Raw genomic sequence first — 22018 nt, 5'->3', positions numbered from 1 at the left:
TTTCTTCCCTGTACCCCTGTGCCCCAGGGAAATATGGGGTTAGGTTTCCAAGGAGAGAAAGGAGTCAAGGTAAACAGATTTTGGAAAATACAATCTGCCTTACACATGCTCCAAGAAATGTCTCTAATTTCTTGAAGCATGTTCCTGCTTGTGAAAGAGAATTGGTTCTTTTTTATGTGATAATAATCTTTATAATTTATTTCTTATTTGTTCTTTTTAGTTATACATGACAGTAGAATGTATTTTGACATATTATACATACATGGAGTTTAACTTCCCATTCTTGCAGTTGTACATCATGTGGAGTTACAGTGGTCATGTATTCATATATGAATATAGGAAAGTTATGTCCAATTCATTCTACTGTCTTTTCCATTCTCATTCCCTGTCCCTTCCCCCAACCATCCACATATCAGAGAGAATATTTGGCCTTTGGTGTTTGGGGTTTGGCTTATTTCACTTAGCATGATAGTCTCCAGTTCCATAGGGGATTGGTTCTTCACCTTAAGAAATGGGCATTTCCTTATCCACATAGATTTCCCTGATGGTGTCCCTTGAGGGCTGCATGTACACATGTGACACATCAGCTTTTGTGGTTCTTTATCTTTCAAAATACTGTCATCTCCCTGCTTCTTACCTGTCTTAACAAACATACCCTCCTAAAATATTTCTTCGCTTCCCTCCACCTGATTTTCCCTGTGGTTTTGTATATCCCATCACCTTCTTTCCTTTTCTCTGCTTCCTCCCTTCCCTTAATACTTCCTGCTCCTCCTTCTCCTCTTTTTCTCTTCTCTCTCTCTATACCAGTCTATCTCGTCTGTCTCTTTCTTAACCTCTCTTTCACAATTCTGTTTTATTTCTCTCCTTCCCTCATTTCCTTCTGTATAAACTGTATGGTGATTTGGGAATCTCTAACGAGGCTTGGGAACTTGCCCTCCACCTCTTCCTGCCTGGCTCTTGTGGATAGCACTGCTTTGTGAAAGAGCAACTGTTGCCTCTAATGTCCCAATAAACACTTCACTGCCTCTGCTTGCGTTCTTGGCAAAGATTTGTACCAGTTAGAGTTGATCATTGTTGCCAAGAGGTAGCTGTTCACCTTGCTGAAACCCCTTTGTGGCTGTCTTCTAAAAACCCTTTTGTGCATGACCATGGCAACCATGAATCCATGGGTTTCTTTTATCTATCTTGCTTCTTCCCTCTGCAGTGCTGGTACAAAATTCATTTGGTCAGGCTTATAATTCTCAATCCCTTGGCAATGACAGTTTTGTTTCCTCATAAATGCAAGGATGAAACAACCACAGTAATGGACAGTTTATTTTTTAATTACATCCAGAGGATAGACTCACCCTCTGGATAAATAGTCTGTGTGGTTTAGCCTTTGTTTAATGTTCCCTTTGATTTTACAGGGGGATGTTGGCCTCCCTGGCCCCGCAGGACCACCACCATCTACTGGGGAACTAGAATTCATGGGATTCCCCAAAGGGAAGAAAGGATCCAAGGTATTAAACACTTAGAACAGAAAAAAATTAATAATCCCTTTCTTATTAATACCAGAATTCATCTGTAATATGAGAGTATTCTAAAAAAAATGAAAGGTTTTAGGTAATGGATCTTTGTTTGGGACTAAGAGTAAAGCCTTCTTTCTTTTGTACCTTGTGAAAAGCTTTCTAAAAATCATGAGTCTGTTTTTCAATGTGTAGGTAACAAGAATTAAACATTTGGGTTTTTAACCTTCTAACTCCCAAACATCTCAATACTTAGGTTGTCCCCAAAGCACTGTAACAGAACACATACCATAGAAATGTTTCATTTTGAGTTATCTTTTTTAATTTGTTCTTTTTAGATGTACATGACAGTAGAATGTGTTTTGGTATATTATATATACATGAAGTATAACTTATTCTAATTAGGATCCCATTTGAGTTATTTTTTTGAAGACGTTATTTGACCTCAAAATTTGACATTACAATAGGATATACTGTCACCAGCTAGTAGCAGATGTCCTGATTCACCTGATCTAAACTACCAAAACCGACCCTGTAACCTTGTTTAACTGAGATATTTCATAATCTATATTTTTGCATAGGTGAATATATACTATGTACATGGTTGGATTTGAATGGCTTTGTTCTGTTAAGGTGTGCAGAATTCATTGACCTGAATTTCCCTTCCTTCCTAGGGTTCCTTTGAGTTTTATCATATTTTTTTCCCTTGGTTAAAGGGCCCAAGCTGGCAAGCATGATTTGTCTCACACTTTTAATATTGCCTTTATAGAAGCTCCAGGCCCCTCCAAGTTTACAGGAAATAATCATTGATTTAGGAAAGTCTGGGAGCATATAAAAGGTTGTCTGCCTCCCTGATCACCTGCACACCTTATGGAGCCCTTCTATGGTACCTATAGATAAATTAGCAAATAAGGGAAAGACAGAAGAGAACACTATATGTGCCTATGCAAGTTGCCACTGTTATTCTAGTCCCAAATCAGTAACTTCTTTGTAGCCTATAGTTTGTTACAGGAAATCACACTGAACAGTTTCTTCCACAAGAAAAAAAAATAGTCATTCTTTCTGTCTTCTAAACAGACAATGCACTTGAGATTCTGTTTTAGACAGTCATGGGTCTTGATCTTTGTACATGGCAAAGGGCTCCCTAAACAAGATATCTTGATACAGCTGCCAATCGGGCAACATGGGGCCTATACCACTATCTGATTCCCCAGTCCTAATATCCATAAGTTCCTCACTCCCCAGCCCAAATTCTTTGAGAAAACCATCCTTCTTTGTGTTTGCTGCTCCCTGATGCTACTTACTAGCCTTTGGCATATTTTCCAGGGTGAACCAGGGCCTCCAGGCTTCCCAGGCATGAGTGGCCCTCCAGGGTTCCCGGTAAGTCTTCCTACTTGGTCAACATATATTAAATGGATTGATTGGACAAAACCTTTAGCACTAGGAGGCTAACAGAAAGACCTCTTCTCATGGTGGTTGAAGAGAATGCTACCAGTATCACTATAATAAGGCATTTAAGGAAATTTTCTTGATTCTTGAATTCATGAGGACATTAATGTGATTCTCCATGAATCTTTATATTTTAGAGATTATCAGCTCAAGCTCTAGCATTAGAAGAGAATTGGGCTTGACTTTTGGTTTCATCAGTTTCTAGATTTTTAAAATTTCCTTAACTTTTCTAAGTCTTAGTTCCCTAACCTACAAAAAAAAGTTATAGATTGGTCTATGAATTAAATGAGATAATATGCAATAAAAAGGCTTTGTGCCTACTGGAAACTTATAAAATGTTTAGTAAATGGTAAGTCTTCTTAGTATTCCTATCTTTACTTTTGTATCTGCTTTTCTAGCTCAGATTCTTTTACTCAGCAAATACTTTGTGGGGGCTCCTTTATGGCAGGCATTCTACTGAACTCAGGGGCTGTTTTAGTCAACTATTTTGCTTTTGTGACCAAAAGACACGAGAAGAACAAGTTTACAGAAGGAAGAGTTTATTTGAGACTCATGGTTTCTAAGTTCTCGGTATATAAACAGCCAACTCCATTGTTCTGGGCCCAAGGTGAGGCAGAACATTACAGTGGAAGGGCATGGAGGAGGGGAGAAACTCAGGCCATGTCTATCAAGAAGGAGAGAGAGAGAGAGAGAGAGAGAGAGAGAGAGAGAGAGAGAGAGAGAGAGAGAACTCTATTCAACAAGGACAAAATATAAACCCTGAAGGCATGCCCATAGTAACCTGCCTGTTCCAGCCACAATCTACCTGATTACAGTTGCCATCCAGTTAATCCTTTCCAGTAAGGCTGTCACAACTCAATCATTTCATCTGTAAACTCTCTTATGTTGTTTAATATGTTAGCTTTGGGGGGACAACTCATATCTAAACCATAAAAGAGGTTACAACAGTCATTAAGTAAATGTCTCTGTCCTTGTGATTATATTCTAATGGGAGTGACAGAGAATATGGAAAATAAACATGAGTTAAATCCATAGTAAATACAGGAGCCGGTAGTGTACCTCAGTAGTAAAGTGCTTGCCTAGCATGTACAAGGCCCTGGATTCCACCCTAGCACCACACACACAAAAAGAAAGTTCATATATCATCATATAAAAGATGGAAAAAGGGTAAAGTGATAGAATATGGGTGGGGAATAGAGTGGACCACTTGGGACAGAGTCCCCACAAGGGTCTTTCTCAAGAACTGATAGGTGGACAGAGACCTGTTATTATGAGACAGCAAGTCAGGAAAGGACCAGGGAGTTTCAGATCAAGAGAACCATTAAGTACCAAGGCCTTGAAGTTGGATAAAGTTCATCACTTTGGAGAAACATCAAGGTGAGTGGGCAGGACAAAGTAAGCAAGGACAAGAAACAGAGAAGCAGGATCCAGATCATGGCCATCTTTGCAGATCCAATGTAGTTTTTAAGTTTAATGGGAAGCCATTGGAAGTATCTGACTTGTATTTTTTTAAAGATCACTCTGACTGGGTGGGAGAGAGGATAGGGGATATAACAGCAAACATAGGCTATTGCAGAAGGCCAGGCAAACAATGATGGTGGTTGGCTTGGACTCTGGTGGTAGCAATGGAAGTGGAAGAAGTGGATGAATTCAAAATGTAAACATGTTACATTTTTTTATTATGGAACATTTGAAACATACACAAAAACAGAGGGAATGCCATAATGACCCCCACGGGTACTCATCACCTGGATTCAACAATTAGCAAAACATGGCAAATCTGAAGCAAATATCATTTCATCATAAATACCACAGTATTTCTAAAACTGAGTTAAAACATAGTGACAATATCATCATCACTAATTAATGATCAGTAATTACTTGATATCAGCTAATAAGACAAAAATTCAAATTTATTATATATATATATATATATATATATATATATATATATATATATATAATCACATTTGCCTTGTTGGAATGAGAAAACAAATAAAACTGATATATTATATTTGGTTTATCTATCTCAAATCATAAGATGTTTTGAAGAAGCTGACAAGATTTTCATGGATTTGAGGTAGAAAATAAGAGGAAAATTAATGAATCAAAGGTGACAAATCCTGCCCCTGCTTGCTATCACAATGGGGGTAGATGTCTCCAGTCCTTCCCTACAGTACTTTGAAACACTTTGTCTCTCTCTGGATGGCCAGAAAGCAAAACAAGGGAGCCAGTGACACAGGTTGCTTCCATGAGGATTCCTATTACTCTGTAGAAACAAGTGAGCATAGAGAATCATTTGTTCAGTGTCCTTGATTTTAATCAGCTGTGCAGCTAATGAATCAGAAAGCAACAGAAACCTGCTGTCAGATACAAACACCTAGTCCTTACACCCAGCTCCAGCTTTGGTACTTTGGCAAGTTGCTGAACCTCTGTCTGTATATTTGTAATATGGCTGTGGTCATATTTACTCTTTTGGGGTCCTGCTCACAATGTATGTGAAGTTTCTTTACAAAATACAAAGCTGTGATGTCCAATAATATAACCAGTGGCCACATATGGTTACTGAGGTCCTGAAATATGACTGATCTGAAATGAGATGTAATGTACATGTAAAATACACATCGGATCTTAAAAAATTTGTATGAAAAACATAGCCTAAAATATCTCTGAAACAAGTTTTACTTCAATGTGAAAATGATAATATTTACTGTATATTTAGGTAAATAAGATACATTGTGAAACGAATCTCTATTTTACTTTTTAATGTGGATACTAGAAAATTGAAAATATAATGGCTCATATTATATTTCTGTTGAAGAGCTCTTTGCAAGTAGGTTTGGGCCTTTTTAAAATTGGTATTTTAGTTGTAGTTAGACACACAATATCTTTATTTTATTTAATTTGTCTTTTTATGTGGTGCTGAGTATCAAACCCAGTGCCTCATGTGTGTAAGGCAATCGCTCTTCCACTGAGCTACAGCCCCAGCCCTTGCACCTTTCTTTGTAGAGCATTTCACGTAGATTCTGACTAGCCCTCTTGCACCCTTTGAGGTAAGCAAGGTGAGATAAGCCTGGGATAAGCCTGGCTTATGCCTCATACTGACAAGGAAACCATGGCTTGAACAGATGAAGATTCTTGTCCAGATTTGCAAAGCTAGTTATTAGCAGAGTTGAGATTGACATTCATTTTTTTTATTGATTTAAAAAAATTACAACAGAATGCATTACAATTCTTATTACACATATATACCACAATTTTTCATATCTCTGTTTGTATATAAAGTATGTTGACACCCAGTTCCTGTCTTCATTATATGTACTTTGGATAATGATGTCTATCACATTCTAATTCTAGCCAGTTTAGGGTTTTTTTTCCCATACCATACTGCCCCCTACTGTCCAGTTTGTTCTATTCACCGAGGTGGTGGTGTTTTGTCTCTAAATCACATAGAAAGGATTTTATGATCTCTGGGGCTATAGGATTCAGTGGTTCACGGTCACGCCTTTTCTTCATTTGGAGCTCAGAGGATTTCTTCTGTTGCAATTTCAATCTGTTCCCTTTTGTCCTATAAAATAAAAAGAAACTGACTGACCACAATGTGCAGTAATAAATTGCAACACCGTTTCAATCTCAGTATTTCTGGTGAGGGCTGAAAAGTGAGGGTATTTCACAGTGAGGGCTGAAAAGTGCAAACGGCCAGTTGCAAAGAAATCAAAGCTGGGAAATACCTCCTTTTACATAGAACAGCATATTTTCATAGGGTGGAAACAGAAATCAGAGTTCTGAGCCCACTTCAGCACAGATTCAATATTACTGTGGCCAAATCATGCAACTGCTTTATTCCTAATATCTCTATCTGCTTAATGGGAAGTTCCTAAGTACCTTTGGCAGAAAAGCTATGAGGAGAAAGGTGGTAACATTTGGGGCATTCTGGGCTTTTCAGGGGAAACACACTTCTCAAATCCAAAGTCCTCTCATCAGCTGTCAATTATCTATGCTCACTGCAAAACAAGGCATTGCTGAGGATGCAAATCTCTAGGGAATCTAAGATGTTCCCTTTAGCCATTTGTTTCCTTTCCATCTGAGCCCAAATTTTTGCAGGAGACAGGGTACCCAATCTAACAGATTTAGACCTCCTTTTCTTTAGCTTGCCCCCACCTCCAGTGACCAAATAGCCCTGATTTTTCTGGCTCAGTTCTAGCTTCCTATACCCCATCCCCAGCAGCACACTCACACTTGTAGGGTACAGTTCCTCCTATGGAGATTATCAGAGAGATTTGTATACCCATGTGCCCTCTGTCCAAGGGGCCAGCAACCAGAAGGCAAACTGGAAGAGGTGAGGGGAGGCACAAGAGAAGAAACTGTCACATCCTGAAGTAACTATTGAGTGGATCTGAGGTAACTAATGGGTAGGTAGGCTTTTATTTCAATTGAGTGTTCCTGGAACTTAAAATCATCAGGAGCCTAGGGCGCAGGAGAGCAGGAAAGAGTTAAGCTAGTGCTGTAGTGAGGCTCTCCAGGTCACGGGGGAGTAGGAGTGTGGGAGCAGCCATTGCAGGACCACTTTCAACAAGAGCTGGCTGTGATGGGCCAGGTCCCAGGACAACTTGCTAGAATAGCTTGTTCAGCAGGGTCCCTGTACGGTGCCTCCCTGTGCTGGAAGACAAGCTGAGACTACAGCAAACTTGCCAAGCCATTTATCTTTTAATGGCTCAATTCCACATGCACACATTTCTTTATTTTTTCTTCTTACATTTTTCATGTATTTATTTTTGTTCACATTGTAATGCTAGTTCTCAGACTCTCTCTTTGAGAAAGCAAGAATCTTGAGGCTTTCTCTGCTTTCTAAAGAAGGAGTACAAAGTCCCCTTATATTTATAACTGAGCAAGATAAGTGGGGGGCATGAGATAGTTCTGGGCATTCTATTCTTCACTGCTTGCCCCTTCTCTTGGTCATTATTCCATTCAATTCAACAACTTTTTAAACCAATTTAAAATAAGTTTATTCATTAACCAAGCCTTCAATTCAGCAATCATTTACTGGACTACCTTGTATGTGTTCAGGCAGCAGTAACAGCGCCTTGGAGGGAAACAGAAGAGAGTGTGACAGAGGCCTTCTGCTTACAAAACTTTCATACATAGCCAATCTTAGTGCTTTAAGATTTGAAGGCAGCACTGGCTATCACAGCTTTCCTGGTCAGGTCAGGGAAGACTGCTTGAAGTGTTCAAACTCAGAGGCCCATAGACACATTCCACCAGGTGGCAGCATACAGTGGTTTCCAATTTGAAATGTTAAAAAAAAAAAAAAAAAAAAAAACATTTCAAACACTTCAAACGAGTTTGCATTCAGTTTGACCCACAGTCCTTTAGAATTAGAAAATCTATTCAGCATAAGGGCTGAGCTGTTTGACACACAACTGTAGATGTAGAAAAGAGAAAAGGCAAGTAGGAAGCAAAACCTGCTTTGAATTGGAACCTTCACAGCCACATACCCTCCCCACAATAATAAAAACCAACAACAATAACAACAAGCAACCCACATTAAGGAAAAAAAACAAAACCCTAAGCCTATAAAGCCATGGGGGTATTCAGCCAGCCTTCAGTGCCCATGGGAATGCACTGAGTATGTAAGAGTAAGAAAAAGCTACAAATGGGATTGGACCCGTGCCCTCACACCGGCTGAGCCAGGTCACATTAAGTGGACAATAGGAAACATGCCACTACAACATGTAGCATCTTTTCACAAGTTTCCATTTGAGAAAGCTTCATTGCCTCCTTTACTCTCATGATAGGCCCAAGTGCTATTTGCCAAAATCTATGCTCCAAAATAGGCAATTTCAAACAATGATAACAAAATGGTCCCACTTAAGTTTTCCATTAAAACAAAATGGTCCCACTTAAGTTTTCCATTAAAGACTTTATTCAGTTTGGTAATGAACTCTTCTGTATCTTGGGGACCAGATGTTTACCTGATACCCACAGGATAGGAAGCTCTCTCACATTCAGTATGCTTCTTGGAGTCCTTGTTTTTTCCTAGAGAATCCCCAATTCATACCCATGGCTACTCACCCTCACTTCCTGTGAGCAGGGCAAGAAGGACTGGAGTCTATCTTAACAGTTCCATTTGCAACACTTCTAGGACCTGGCAAGAACCCTACATTCCCAGTATGGAGCTGCAGAGTTCTGGCTAGAAATAATCCTTCCTACAGAAAAGGATGTTGCAGTCATCATGTCTCCAAAGGGGAAAATTCTTCCCTCTAGTATCAACCTACAGACCCCCAAGGATTTGCACAGTCTTCTGTGGGTCAAAGAGTCTATTTCCTAGATGGTAGAAGACAACTGATTCTCATGGAAAGGACCCAGAAATGAACGACAGAAGACCTGACTTTTTCATTGATTCTTAACCCTTCTGTGTGTTAGTTTCCTGTTCACTAGAATCAAAGAGATTAGGTATTTTATTATTCCTATGCTGTTAGCTCATGGTGTTATAAATGCATGTAATAGTGTTTTCGGGGAAAGACATTACTTCTAGAATCAAAAAGGAATGCTGAAGCAATAGACTAAATTATGTTCAGGCCCTATGTGCTTCTCAGGCATTGGCAAGAGACTCAGCAAAATGATTAGCCTCCCTAATGGAACAGTGGAGCTGATTTGAAATTACCCCCTTTCTTTGAATGGAGCTTGGAGACTTAAGAGAAGAAGAATATCATAACCTGTGGTTTCTTTTTTCCTCTAGGAACTTGGATCTATTGGTGAAAAGGGAGAAAAGGGAATCCCTGGTTTGCCAGGACCTAGGGTATGAACCTGGAATGTTGCTTTCCCCGATTTGTCAAGTCACCTGATCCATTTTCTTTAATGTCTGGTCCTTTATTTTATGTACTTGATAGCCACCTAAGTTTCTCTTGTTTCTCTCCCTCAGCCCCCTGATAGGTTCCTTCTCTCTATTTGGCCCTATTCCCTTGACTGAGTGTCTCTCTAGAATAAGGAATGATATACTCCCTACTCTAGGTGGCTGCTCAGCCTATTTACTATCCTTGCCCTCATGTAAATTATCTTCTGAGCTAAAGAACGATATGAGTGTTGTCTTTCTTTCATTCCATTCTCACCCAGTAGAATGTAGGTGGGATGTAGCACAAGGATGGAAGAAAGAGGAACAAGTGCAATCTTTATAGGACAGAAATAAGCTTGGGTAATTATAGAATGTAGTAAGCTTGGAGTCAATAGTTGACAATAATAATGTCACTTTGAACAGAAAAATAAATATCAGGCTATCTGATCCTAGCTTAAGGCACTTAGATCTTCAACTATAAGTAGTTGGCCAGCCTTAGTTAAATTAGTAACATTATATAGAACTGTGTTTTAAGTTTGTCCACACAGTTTTTAGGAGTTCTTTTGAGTGTTTCACAATATTCACTCATTACCCTGCCATGTCTTTCTCTATCTTTCTGTCTCCGTTGTCTTAAAAACACATAATCACCAACAAAGAATGTATTTGAGGTGGAAGACAAGAGGCTGTCCCATAATCTATTATAAAATCCTCTGACTTGGAACTAATGCAAACTAAGTATAATACCACCCAGCCCTTCTACCAAATTCCACCTACTACTTAAAATGTTTCCATTTATTTAGCTTTTAAAAATGCTCCATTTACAAATGCTATTCAGCCTGATGGATTAGTGCTTAGAAAGAAGTCATTAAGTCAGGTCTAGGAACATTCTCTTACCTGACTTTAGGAGCCACTAAATCCTGAACTCAGTTGGAGAGCTTTATTATGTAAGTCTAGCAACTTTTTCCAGTGTGGGCCAATAATCTTTCTAAGGTGTGGCTATTCTCTTTACAGGGTCCTATTGGTTTAGAAGGAGTCCCAGGCCCTCCAGGGACACAGGTATTTTGGTTAATATCAGTAAAGCACTTGTGTACAAAATTCTAATCAAAAGGCCCCCTTGCTTTTCTTAACATGGCCAAATGGAGACATTGCTTAGAATGCAAATTTTCCACTTAACCTTAACAATGTAATCTTAGCCAATCTCTTTTGTTTTCACCTAAGAGCATGAATGGGTATCCAATGTCACATTTGGTGCCTTGCCACGTCATCATATGGTAACACATCTTTGGCATGATATTGGGGACTAGCATGGCTAGCCTGCTTGTAGCCATAGCCTTGTGACCTTTGTACTTCCTAATATGCAAGTCGACTGTCTAGTGCCATATTGCCTTCTCTTCTTCCAGAGTCAGTTACAAGCCACACATACCCTGAATGCCAACCAAAATTCCTGTGCAATTTGCCCTAGCCTAATTCAAATACCAGCTCCATTTATACACTTATTCTTTGAACTTAGTGATAACTATGTTTCTGTCACAGGGCATGATGGGGCCTCCAGGTTTTCCTGGGCTGAATGGATTTCCAGGAATTAAGGTAATGTGGTTGGGAAGTGAAAATTTAGGGTTCAGGAGGTGGAAAGGTGAAGAATTACTATAATGCCTACATATTAAATGAAGTGTTTTTAATATTGATGTTTTAGATAGTATATTTTTCCTCCAGAAATACATACAACGTACTTTGAGCACACCAAGCTGATGAGCATTCCTCAGATACTACCAGCTTTTAGGTTTTATTATTATTTTTAAATTCTCTACAGACTTGTATCCCTTGTTGCCTGCATCTGGGGCAGACAGTGCCTACCACCTATCTTGGGTATTCCACTATATCTTATTCTGGTGCCTGAGTCCCTCTTTCGGGAGAGTTAGGACTCCTTTGACTTTCTGTACCTGACATCACCCACTAACAAAGCTAGTGACAGTATTACAGTCCCAAGCCTGCTGAGAGTAGAAAACATTTTTAAATTCTGCTCCCTCCTTAGCACCTCTTGAGTATGTCCATGTTGTCTATGCCTGTGATGTATTTCCAAGGCCCAGAAGCAGAATGACCTTAAGTAGTATTGCAAAATAAAATTGGGATTCCTTGTCCTTGACAGGTTTGCTATCGAGTGCCAGGCCTCTGGCCTGCCTTGTGTCACCTTTGACTTAAATTTATTGCCCTTTGAAATTAACTCTGGACTAGTTGGCCCTTGAAATCAAGGGTCTGAGAAGGAGGAACATTTCATTTTCCTAGGTACTGGCTATGAGAACACATAGATCTTGTGTGATGAGGTCAGAGAAATATTTGTGTTTAATGTATTTAATCTTTGCAGGGTGAAAAGGGTGGCATTGGCCTGCCAGGCCCAGACATCGATGAAGGTGGTGCTGTGATCTCAGGTGCAACTCTTCATTGATTTGATGGGAAAAGAAAAGACTGGACATTAAATTCTACATCCCCCATAATTAATAATACGATACTTTGTCAGCCACTGGATTGCTGACCCTACTAAGGGCCCTTCGTGGGTCCTGAACTTGGGGAATGGAACTGATTCCAGTCTCTTGGGCAGAGAAGACAAGCTCAGCCTCCCACTTTTGTGTTGGTTCCATCAAGAGTAGAATTTGGGGGCTGGGGCTGTAGCTCAGTAGCAGAGCGCTCACCTCGCATGTGTGAGGCCTTGTGTTGAATCCTCAGCACCACATAAAAATAAATAAATAAAATAAAGGTATTTCATCCAACTACAACTAAAAAATATATATTGTTTTTAAAAAAAGAGTAGAATTTGGCCAGGCATGGTGGCACATGCCTGTAATCCCAGCGACTTGGGAGGCTGAGGCAGAAGGATTGCAAGTTCAAGGCCAACCTCAGCAATTTAGCAAGGTCCTGAGCAACTTAGTAAGACCCTGTGTCAAAATAAAAAAATAAAAAGCACTGGGATATAGCTCAGTGGTAAATTGCCCCTGGGTTCAATCCCCAGTACAAAAAAAATATATAGAAATTGGGTCTGCCTGGGCCTGAATTTCATAAAAATGGTTTTCCTAGTGATGCTTAGGAAAGGATTAATATCCTCCCTATATGGGCTGGTTTCAGCCCAATACTATGGAACACTCAGGGTCTCATATAGATGATCCCATGCATGCTTGTGCTTGCCAATAACAGGATTAGGGGAGCAAGTTATTGAGAACCCTCAACAGTATGAAAGTTTGTCTTCATTTCTCCTTTTGCTAGTTACTGTGTGTCCAACTCTTCCCTTTGCCTCTTCCAAAGATTCATATGCCCAGTGTCTCTAGCTACTTCTTGCCTGGTCAAAGGTTTCTACTATAGTGCCTCTTCCACCTGGGTCTCCAAACTTACTCCTTTCCTCTCATTCTCTCAGTTCCATGCCCTGTCTGATACTGATAGTTTACAGTGGCTTTGTGCTTCCAGGAACCCTATGTATATAACACAAATAGTGGACTTCATCTTAACCCAAATGGTAGACATTTGAGGTGTTACAGGAGATTAGTAGCAGGGGAAGAACTCGCCTACCATTTACCAGATCTAATCTTGGAAGGAAAGCCCTAGCCAGACCAATTCTGAATCCTAGTAGAATACTGCCTTCCATAGGCCTATTATCATGTGAAGCCATTAGCATCTGGGAAACCCAGAAAGGTCAAGAAAGGGACTTCTAGCTTCATGACAGCTCCCCATATCTTTTGTTGGGTATTTTGTGACATTGGTGGGGTTCTGATGTGTTTGTTTACTGTTTTATTTTTTGTTGCAATGCCAGGTTATCCTGGGGACCCTGGTATACCAGGCCTCCCAGGCCTTAAAGGAGATGAAGGCATCCAGGGCCAGCGTGGCCCTTCTGGGCCCCCTGGTCTCCCAGCCTTAACAGGTACCAAAAAAAAAAAACCTAACCCAACCCTTGCACAGATCAGTCCTGTGTCCACTCTGGTCCCTCACAGCCTTTTCTAATGATTCTGGGTCTGGGCACACACATAGCCAAGGTCAAAGGTAAGTTACACTACAGTCAGTAAGCTCTCCTACTGCCAGCCCAATCTGGGTAAACAGCTTTCCTTTGACTTAAATGATGTACCATAGCTGGACAGACAATCCCAGACTGTCAGTGAGGTTTGCTGCAATCAGAGGCATACCTCTGGCAGCTGGAACCTTATCACTCTCCTGTTGAAGTGCCATTCTGGTTGATGCTTGCCAAGAGAGTCTAACAAAAGCCCAAAGGCAAATTTGTACCCAGACCCTGACTCTGGGATTAACTCAAGCACTATCTGGTCCTTGGATCCTATGGGTATTCTCCTTGCACCAATCTTCAGAAGAGTATACTCTTGTGTCACTCTGTAGTGGCAAACAGAGAAAGAACATGCTAGAGTCTGGGAGGGGGAACTATCACAGATATAAAACCTTAGACATTACTTTTAAACTCACCAGATCCCAATTTCCATGGAGATGGGCCTCTGTAAGGATACCTGTGCTTTTAAAGCAGAATTTTGGAGGAAGAACAGCTGGGCCCAGCCTCAAAATGGAAAAAAAAAAAAAAAAAACTTGAGAAGTCAGAGGCTAAAGACTCAGTTTTCCTCTCAAGTTTGCCACTAAGAAACTGCTCCTGACCGTGTTTCTGTCCTTTGGTTTTCAGTTTTCCAAAAGGCTAGGCTCATTCATCCTTTAGGAACATTTCAACTCTGATGCAAGAGAAGGGCAAATGATTTCCCAGTTGCTTTCCTTGAATTGTTTACCATATATGCCACTGATTGTAATACCCCTGAAAAGTATAGAGATGAGCATTTTGTGTTGGTTTATCCTTCCAGGCATACCAGGTGCCCTAGGACCTCAGGGATTTCCAGGCCTGAAAGGAGACCAAGGAAACCCAGGCCCCACCACAGTTGGCCTTCCTGGAAGAATTGGTTTCCCAGGCCTACCAGGCCCACCAGGCCCACCAGGCCCACCTGGTAAGTTTTGTTCATTTTTTTCTATGGTCTTGAGACCTGGATCAGGTGTGATTCATACTACAGAACAGTCATGAGTTTTGAGGAAGTATCTCAGGTTAAACAGCTAAAAGAGGAAACATCAACTACAGAGGGGAGCAATGAAGGCTCCATAATGTCTGAGTCAACCCCGCCTCTGCTGTTATCATCTATACCACAATGTTCTTCATCAAGGAACAAGCAAGCTGGGGCCATCTTGATGGTCAAAAACACCTACTGCCTTTCAGCTTCTGTAGATTCTCTTTACAGCCTTCACTGCTCTCAGCCCTCAGCGCTCTGGCATTTCAGCTCCTGCAGAAGTATAATTGGCTATTTTGAGCTTCCCCTGGTTCAGGGAGCTCAAGTGGAATGGGATGAAAGACTAAGAAAGGAGATATGCCCAGATCCTCAAGGTGGCTACTAAAAAAGGCTATGTAGGTGGGGATGAGGGTGTAGCTTGGTGGTAGAGTATGTATTTGCCTGGCATGTATGAAGCACCAAATGAATGAATGAATGAATAAAAACTTGCATAGAGTCTGTTCTTCTTAGATATTATACTTGAATATGGGAATCCAGATTCTGAGAGAAAGACTAGAAATATTCCCCAGCATGTTTCTTTGTACCCTAACAGCTCCTAACCACTTCATCCTGCAGCTATTTTCTCTTTTGTCCCAAGGGGGCTTTCTGGGTTATATATTGGGCCTGTGAGTTACTGAAGCCACCATGTTCATCCCTGAATATCCAATGCCTGGCACAGTGCCTGGGACATAGTAAAAATTCTGTTAAGTATTAGTGGAGTAAATTGAGCCAAAATGATTTGTTAGCTCCTTGCCTCAGACTTGGAGGTCCCCATTTTGGATATTTTTGTCTCTGAGTGGTGAGCCTCAAGGACACAGGCCTTGGTGAGGGACTTTCTATGTCAAGTCAAGTCAGTTGAGTTCTATAAGCTGCCAATCTTTCATGTATTTTTTCCCTTCAGGTTCACCATTTAAGACTGGAACCTTATATGGCCTAGAACCGGGGTTCCCTGGTCTCCGAGGAGAACGAGGTCCAAAAGGAAGCCCAGGTTTCAAAGGAGTAAAAGGTGATTTTGTCCCTTTGAGTTTCTTTGTCCCCCAAGCTTCTTAGATTCAGCTTTATGGGGAATAAGCAAGACAATAGCCTTGGCAATCTGAATGGAAGTAATTTTGACTCTTTAGAGGGGCTTTGATCACAGGATTATTGGAAGTGCTATATTTAGGACTCTAAGACCAAGACTGGCAACTGAGGTCACATAGGACACAATGGTGGAGGCTGCTTTTCATACTCCCTCCACCTGCTGAAGCTATTGCTAGCTGTCAGGGTATTAACCAGTTTGCAAGGGCAAGACTGGAAGCCACTTATCATCACCTTCAGCCTGAAGGAAAGGGCTCTGAACTGGTCAAGACCTGAGATTGAATAAACTAACTCCAGGAAAACAACCCAAGTCCCCAATGGTGCTGAAGAGCTGATCAATGAACCTAGCCTTCCACCACACTGATTCTCTCGTCTTCTTTCTGCCTTTGGGTCATTTCTCCATTCCTTCCTCTAAAGGGAAGATGCTTAAAGAAATCAATTCATTATGCTTGCAACCCAGGCATGGGTGGCAGAGGTTTAGGGATGGCTTAGGGGCTTCAGATATCTGAGACTTCCTGTTCTATCCAGGAATTAACAGCTCTTCTCTCTTTTTCAGTGCCCTCTCATAAAATACCACTGCCTAAGTATAGGAGCAGTGACCTGTTTCAGATTCTCAGGTCTTGACCTAGTTCAGAAATTTCAGCAATATTGATCTCTATTATTCAGACTCAAGGAAGACTATGTGAGGGCAAAGGATATTAAATTGCAAATAACTGAATTTAGGATGTTAATTCTGGCTCTTCCCTGACTCTCTACATGGCTGGTATATTTCTCAATGTCGTTCTCACTCCTAAAAAAGGAGTGAGAACTAATGCTACCCCTTCTAAATTTCCATGGGCCCAAAAGGTTTTCTCTAAGTCTAGAATAGTGAGAGTGACTTTCAAGCATCATTCTACATCAGAACCACTTAGGGAAAGTTTTTAAAACTATATTCTTGGGTCTAGCCTTCTAAGATTGACTGATTCATACTTGGACAGAGCCCAGAAAGCTGCCTTATAAACAGGTGACTCATGTGGGAGGTCCATGGACACACTTGAGAAATATAGATTGAGTATCTCTTATTTAAAATGCTTGGGACCAGGAATGTTTCTGATTTCATATTCTTTGGATTTGGGAATATTTCCATAGACCTTATGGGTTGATATTCCTAATCCAAAATGCCAAGATTTAAAAAAAAAAAAACTTTTCTATCTCAGAGCATTTAAACTCAACCTATACTAATCTGAAGAACACATCGTTTTCTCAGTTTCAGGGCTTATCATTTTCTGACTCTCAGTTGGTTAAGTTTAAGTCAGTGGTTCTCAACAGTGATTGCACATTGGGCTCAATGGATGGCTGACATCATCCCAGACTAATGGAATTTGAATTACTAGCACAGATGTACTCTGAGGGAGAGTAAGCCTAGTTCATTTAAGTCTCTTTTCTGCAGGTCTCTTGATTCTCTCCAAGGCAAGTTATTCAAGTCACAAATAACCAATATCAAGTCTTCCTTCTTCTTAGATAGAGGACCCACTTTATTTTATGTCATCTGTTTTTCTCCCAGGGGACTCGGGATTTTGTGCTTGTGATGGTGGTGTCCCCAATACTGGCCCACCCGGAGAACCAGGTCTGCCTGGGCCACAAGGTCTCATGGGCCTTCCAGGCCTTAAAGGAACCAGAGGAGATCCAGGCTCAGGGGGCACACAAGGCCCAGCAGGGGCTCCAGTAAGTCTTGCCAAAGTTTGGCCCTGAGGTAGAAGGTAGAAAAGGGAGCTTTCAAGTGTCCCTCACTCCTCACCAATCACTTTCCTAAAGCACATAAAAGAAGGATATAAAACAAAGCTTTGGGGTTTTGATCCATAACACAAAGAATTCTAAAGTCCCTCTGTGCTATAACCTTCCCTCCCTCCTTCTTTCCCTTCCTCCCACAAAATTATTTACATTTGCCTAGCACCATGCTGGGCCCTGAAGATAAAACAGGAATTAAGATGAGATTTCAACTCTCAGATATTTCAAAATTTAGAAAGGACACAGAAAATGGGGCAGTTATTATTCAAGATGACCATGTAATCAAGTGTCCAGAGCAGTACCAATATGTACCCAAGGACCCCTTAGATCATATGTGCCAGAATTCTACAAAGTCTACATCTCCCCATTATTCCCTTTTATCTGTTTTGTCAGGGATTATTTGGGCCTCCAGGTCTTGTAGGCCCCAAAGGAAAGAAGGGTGAACCAACTCTCAGTACAGGATCTGGCATGCCAGGGGAGAAAGGTGATCCTGGCCCCCAAGGGTTTCCTGGTCTAACAGGAGCCCCAGGCAAGGATGGAGTACCAGGTTTACCAGGTCTGCCAGGCCTTCGGGTAAGTTGATCGTTCCTGGATAATTAACTCTGTAAATTCTCACACCTGACTTAGGGGAGATCTGATGGCCCCTGGACCAGGAAACAGGACAGAATAGAGTTTGGAGCATCTCATCCTGGCTCTGCAATGACATTTTAGGCTCTGTGCTTTTCTTCCTGTAAAATTGGAATCTTTTTCTCAGAATGATCATTGTCTCCTTTGATAAATGCTAGTAACAATTGACCAAATGTACTTGAAAATGTTTCAGCTTCTCAGTAGCTTTCTCCTTCACGTAATTCAACTGCTTTCTATGACCTCAAGGGTTGTTATACTGCTCATTGCCTGCCCTCTCCCCACAGCAGAGAACCTTTTGAAGTATCAGATCACACAGAATTGAAAGACCATTCCCACTAACTAAACTCAGAGAAGGTTGATTAATAAACTACAGTCATGGAGAATTTTAGTGAAACAATCATTGGTCATATTGGTTAACTTATTCCTATGATCAGAGGACTCTCCAAGAAAGTCTCTGAGATAGACTTTCATTCTTTTTTGTGTTATCTAGGGTGATGGTGGACAGGGCTTCCCAGGTGAAAAGGGGTTCCCAGGACTTCCTGGTGAAAAAGGCCATCATGGTCCAACTGGCCCTCCAGGACTTGGGCTACCAGGACTTCCTGGACCCCGTGGGCTTCCTGGAGATAAAGGAATAGATGGATTGCCAGGGCAAAAAGGCCTCCAAGGACCTCCAGGTGAGTCATGGAACCAGATGACTTTTGGACTTGAATATTCAACCCCTTTAGAGTAACTATGACTCCATGAAATGTGTCATCAGAAGAGAATAGGTTGACAATAATTACTACTTTTAATCCTCTTAAGCATTTTTAAGTGAGAAAAGAATCATAATTGTATTGTGATAAGCTTAGAAGGCAGAATAATATGGATTTCAGCTCTATTTAGTGAGGAACAGAGCAGTCTGAAAATGTCACAGAGCTGCCTACGGATGTTATGAGCTCATAATCCCAGGGAAAGTTCAAGGAGAAGCTGGATGACCATTTACTGCAAATGTCATCAAAATAATGAGTGGGGAATTAGACAAGGTGTCCTCTAAGTTGTATGGTAATTTCATCAGCAGGGAAGATCCTTTCTTCAGTTGATGGAATCTTGGATTGTGCAGAGGCACTAGTTGCATTTAATCTGACCCTTACTTATTATATTAATTCCCATTTATAATTTATTTTCCTACTTGAATTTTAGGCTATATAATAATGACAGTCCTGCTTATATATTATGAATGTCCTATGCGAATATCATCTTCTTTCAATACACTCAGAACAGCTCTTCATCTGAACTTCTGTTCTGTATTCCACAACTTTTCTGTTTCCCTTAGTGGCATCACACTTTTATTTTTACCTCTTTTTTTCCACATTTTTATTGGTGCATTATAGTTGTACATAATGGTGGGATTTATTGTTATATATTTATACATGAGCATAATATAACAATATAATTTGGCCAATGTCACTCCCCAGCATTTCCCTCCTTCCTTCACTTCTTCTACCCCCTGTCCCTTTCCTCTACTGGTATGCCTTCAATTTTCATATGATCCTTGACCTTCTGAGTTTGGCTTATTTCGTTCAACATAGTGTTCTTAAGTTCCATCCATCTTCACACTTCTTATAGTCATCAGAAGTTTGAAAAATTGAGGTTATCTCTTTTTCTTCCTTTGAAATGCCTCTTATATTCTTTTTTTTAAAGAGAGAGAGGTTGTGTGTGTGTGGGAGAGAGAGAGAGAGAGAGAGAGAGAGAGAGAGAGAGAGAGAGAGAGAGAGAGAGAGAGAGAATTTTAATATTTATTAATTTTTTTTTAGTTTTTGGCAGACACAACATCTTTGTTTGTATGTGGTGCTGAGGATCAAACCCGGGCCGCACGCATGCCAGGCGAGTGCGCTACCGCTTGAGCCACATCCCCAGCCCCTCTTATATTCTTGCTACTAAGTTTTTATTATCTCATGCTTAGCTCATCACATACCTCTATACTTTTTGGAATAAATAAATGGTTGGTTGCTTGGATGTTGGATGGATGAATGGATAAGTGAGTGAATGACAACTTCCTAAGTAGTTTCTCATTTCCTACCTCCAGACATCCCATTCAATTATACTATGAACACTATTGCCAATTTAATACTTGTAAAATGCCAATGTCATCAAGTTATGTCCTAGTCCAAAGCTATGAATAGTCCCTACTGAATGAAGAATAATTTCCAAACTCCTCAGCCTGGAATTCCCAAAATTCCCAAAACATGGACACAACAAACCTTTTCAAATTTATCTCATACTCTTAGTAATAAACAATCTTCACTATACTGAACACAAATATGTTCATTTATAACTCAAATATTTTGCTTATGTTTCCTTTTTCTGTAGTACTTTTCCTCTTTTCTCTATGTAATCACATCATATTCATCTTTCAAGGTTCAACATAAGCCATACTTCTTCCATTAAGCTTTCCCTTGACTTCTACTGTATGTCATTGCTACTAAATTGTATAGCTAATCATATATTGCTAAATTGTATATCTCTTTTAAATAGTGCTTTTACTTTGCCCAACCACACTGTAAGTCTCTGGAAACTAAGGAGGGTGAATAATATTTCTTAGCTTGTCTCTACCTGCCTAGGATAGTGAGTACAACGCTCCATAGGAGACTAACATTTAGTTGCAGAATAAATGGCCTTCCCATCCACCAAGTGGCTATTTCTTAGACCAATTTCTTTTCTTTCCACCTTGTCACCTTGAAGAATTTTTTTAAAAGGACAGAATATCAGGTCTTGTAAATTTTTATTTATTCTAAAATCTATTTTTGTGAATTGATGTAATGAGCATTATGATAAAAACTTGATGATTTATGATTCATGATTCTTAAATCCAAGTCAGTAGTCATTTCACAAATTCCTACAAAGGCTATGAGGAATGTTATCAAACAATACTATTTTGCCTTTGGAAGACCTGGTATCAGCTATGGCTTTGCTTCCAGCTCTGTTTCCCAAATCAATGTTTGTTTGTTTGTTTTTCATTTTTTTTCCAGAAACAATCTTAATGGTAATTTTATTCTGCCAACAATGGGTCTTAAATCTAGGTCAACCCATTTTGCAGGCAACTAGATTATAAATTGAGTTATAATAATATGGTACCTATAAACTTATTCACTCTTGTGATTAGGGATGTAGCTCAGTGGTAGAGCCCTTGCTTAGTGTATTCAAGGTCCTGAGTTCAATCCCCAGTACCTCAAAAAAAACCCTTATTCACTCTCAAATCTTATGGATAATAGAAATATTACAACTGTTTGAAAACAGGCTGAGTCAACAGGAGAGCCTATGGGATCATTTCTTTTTTGGGGGGTGGGTACCAGGGATTGAACTCAGGGGCACTCAACCACTGAACCACATCCCCAGCGCTATTTTGTGTTTTATTTAGAGACACAGTCTCACTCAGTTGCTTAGGGCCTTGCCATTGCTGAGGCTGGCTTTGAAATAGTGATCCCCCTGTCTTAGTCTCCCAAGCTACTGGGATTATAGGCATGTGCCACCATGCCTGGCACCCATGGGATCACTACTATTCCAGGATTTACTAGTTCCTGGACACAGAAAGTTCTCATGAATATAGTGCTATAGTCAGCTTTAGCCTGGAAGATGCCTTTTACAGAAAATGTCCTTGTCATAGTACCAAGACTTTCAAAACAATTATTTCATTTAGAGAATTGGCTTTCTCATTC

General features: G+C 40.3%; 1 protein-coding gene across 1 annotated transcript in view; it reads left to right on the top strand.

The window, feature by feature from the left end:
• COL4A6 (collagen type IV alpha 6 chain) overlaps nt 1–22018 on the top strand; it is a 300475-nt gene that overhangs the window by 248544 nt on the left and 29913 nt on the right. The window contains exons 14-26 of the mRNA XM_081276853.1: nt 28–69; nt 1407–1499; nt 2832–2885; nt 9694–9753; nt 10798–10842; nt 11320–11373; nt 12149–12212; nt 13583–13690; nt 14619–14759; nt 15754–15858; nt 17473–17633; nt 18090–18269; nt 18814–18997. Coding sequence (XP_081132979.1) covers nt 28–69; nt 1407–1499; nt 2832–2885; nt 9694–9753; nt 10798–10842; nt 11320–11373; nt 12149–12212; nt 13583–13690; nt 14619–14759; nt 15754–15858; nt 17473–17633; nt 18090–18269; nt 18814–18997 — 1291 coding nt within the window. The remainder of the gene's footprint in view (nt 1–27; nt 70–1406; nt 1500–2831; nt 2886–9693; nt 9754–10797; nt 10843–11319; nt 11374–12148; nt 12213–13582; nt 13691–14618; nt 14760–15753; nt 15859–17472; nt 17634–18089; nt 18270–18813; nt 18998–22018) is intronic.

Source organism: Spermophilus citellus (genome assembly GCF_964194105.1).
Source record: "Spermophilus citellus genome assembly, chromosome: X".
NCBI classification, from domain to species: domain Eukaryota; kingdom Metazoa; phylum Chordata; class Mammalia; order Rodentia; family Sciuridae; genus Spermophilus; species Spermophilus citellus.
The sequence above is the reverse complement of the archived record's forward strand: the minus strand, read 5'-3'. Positions and strand labels throughout refer to the sequence as shown.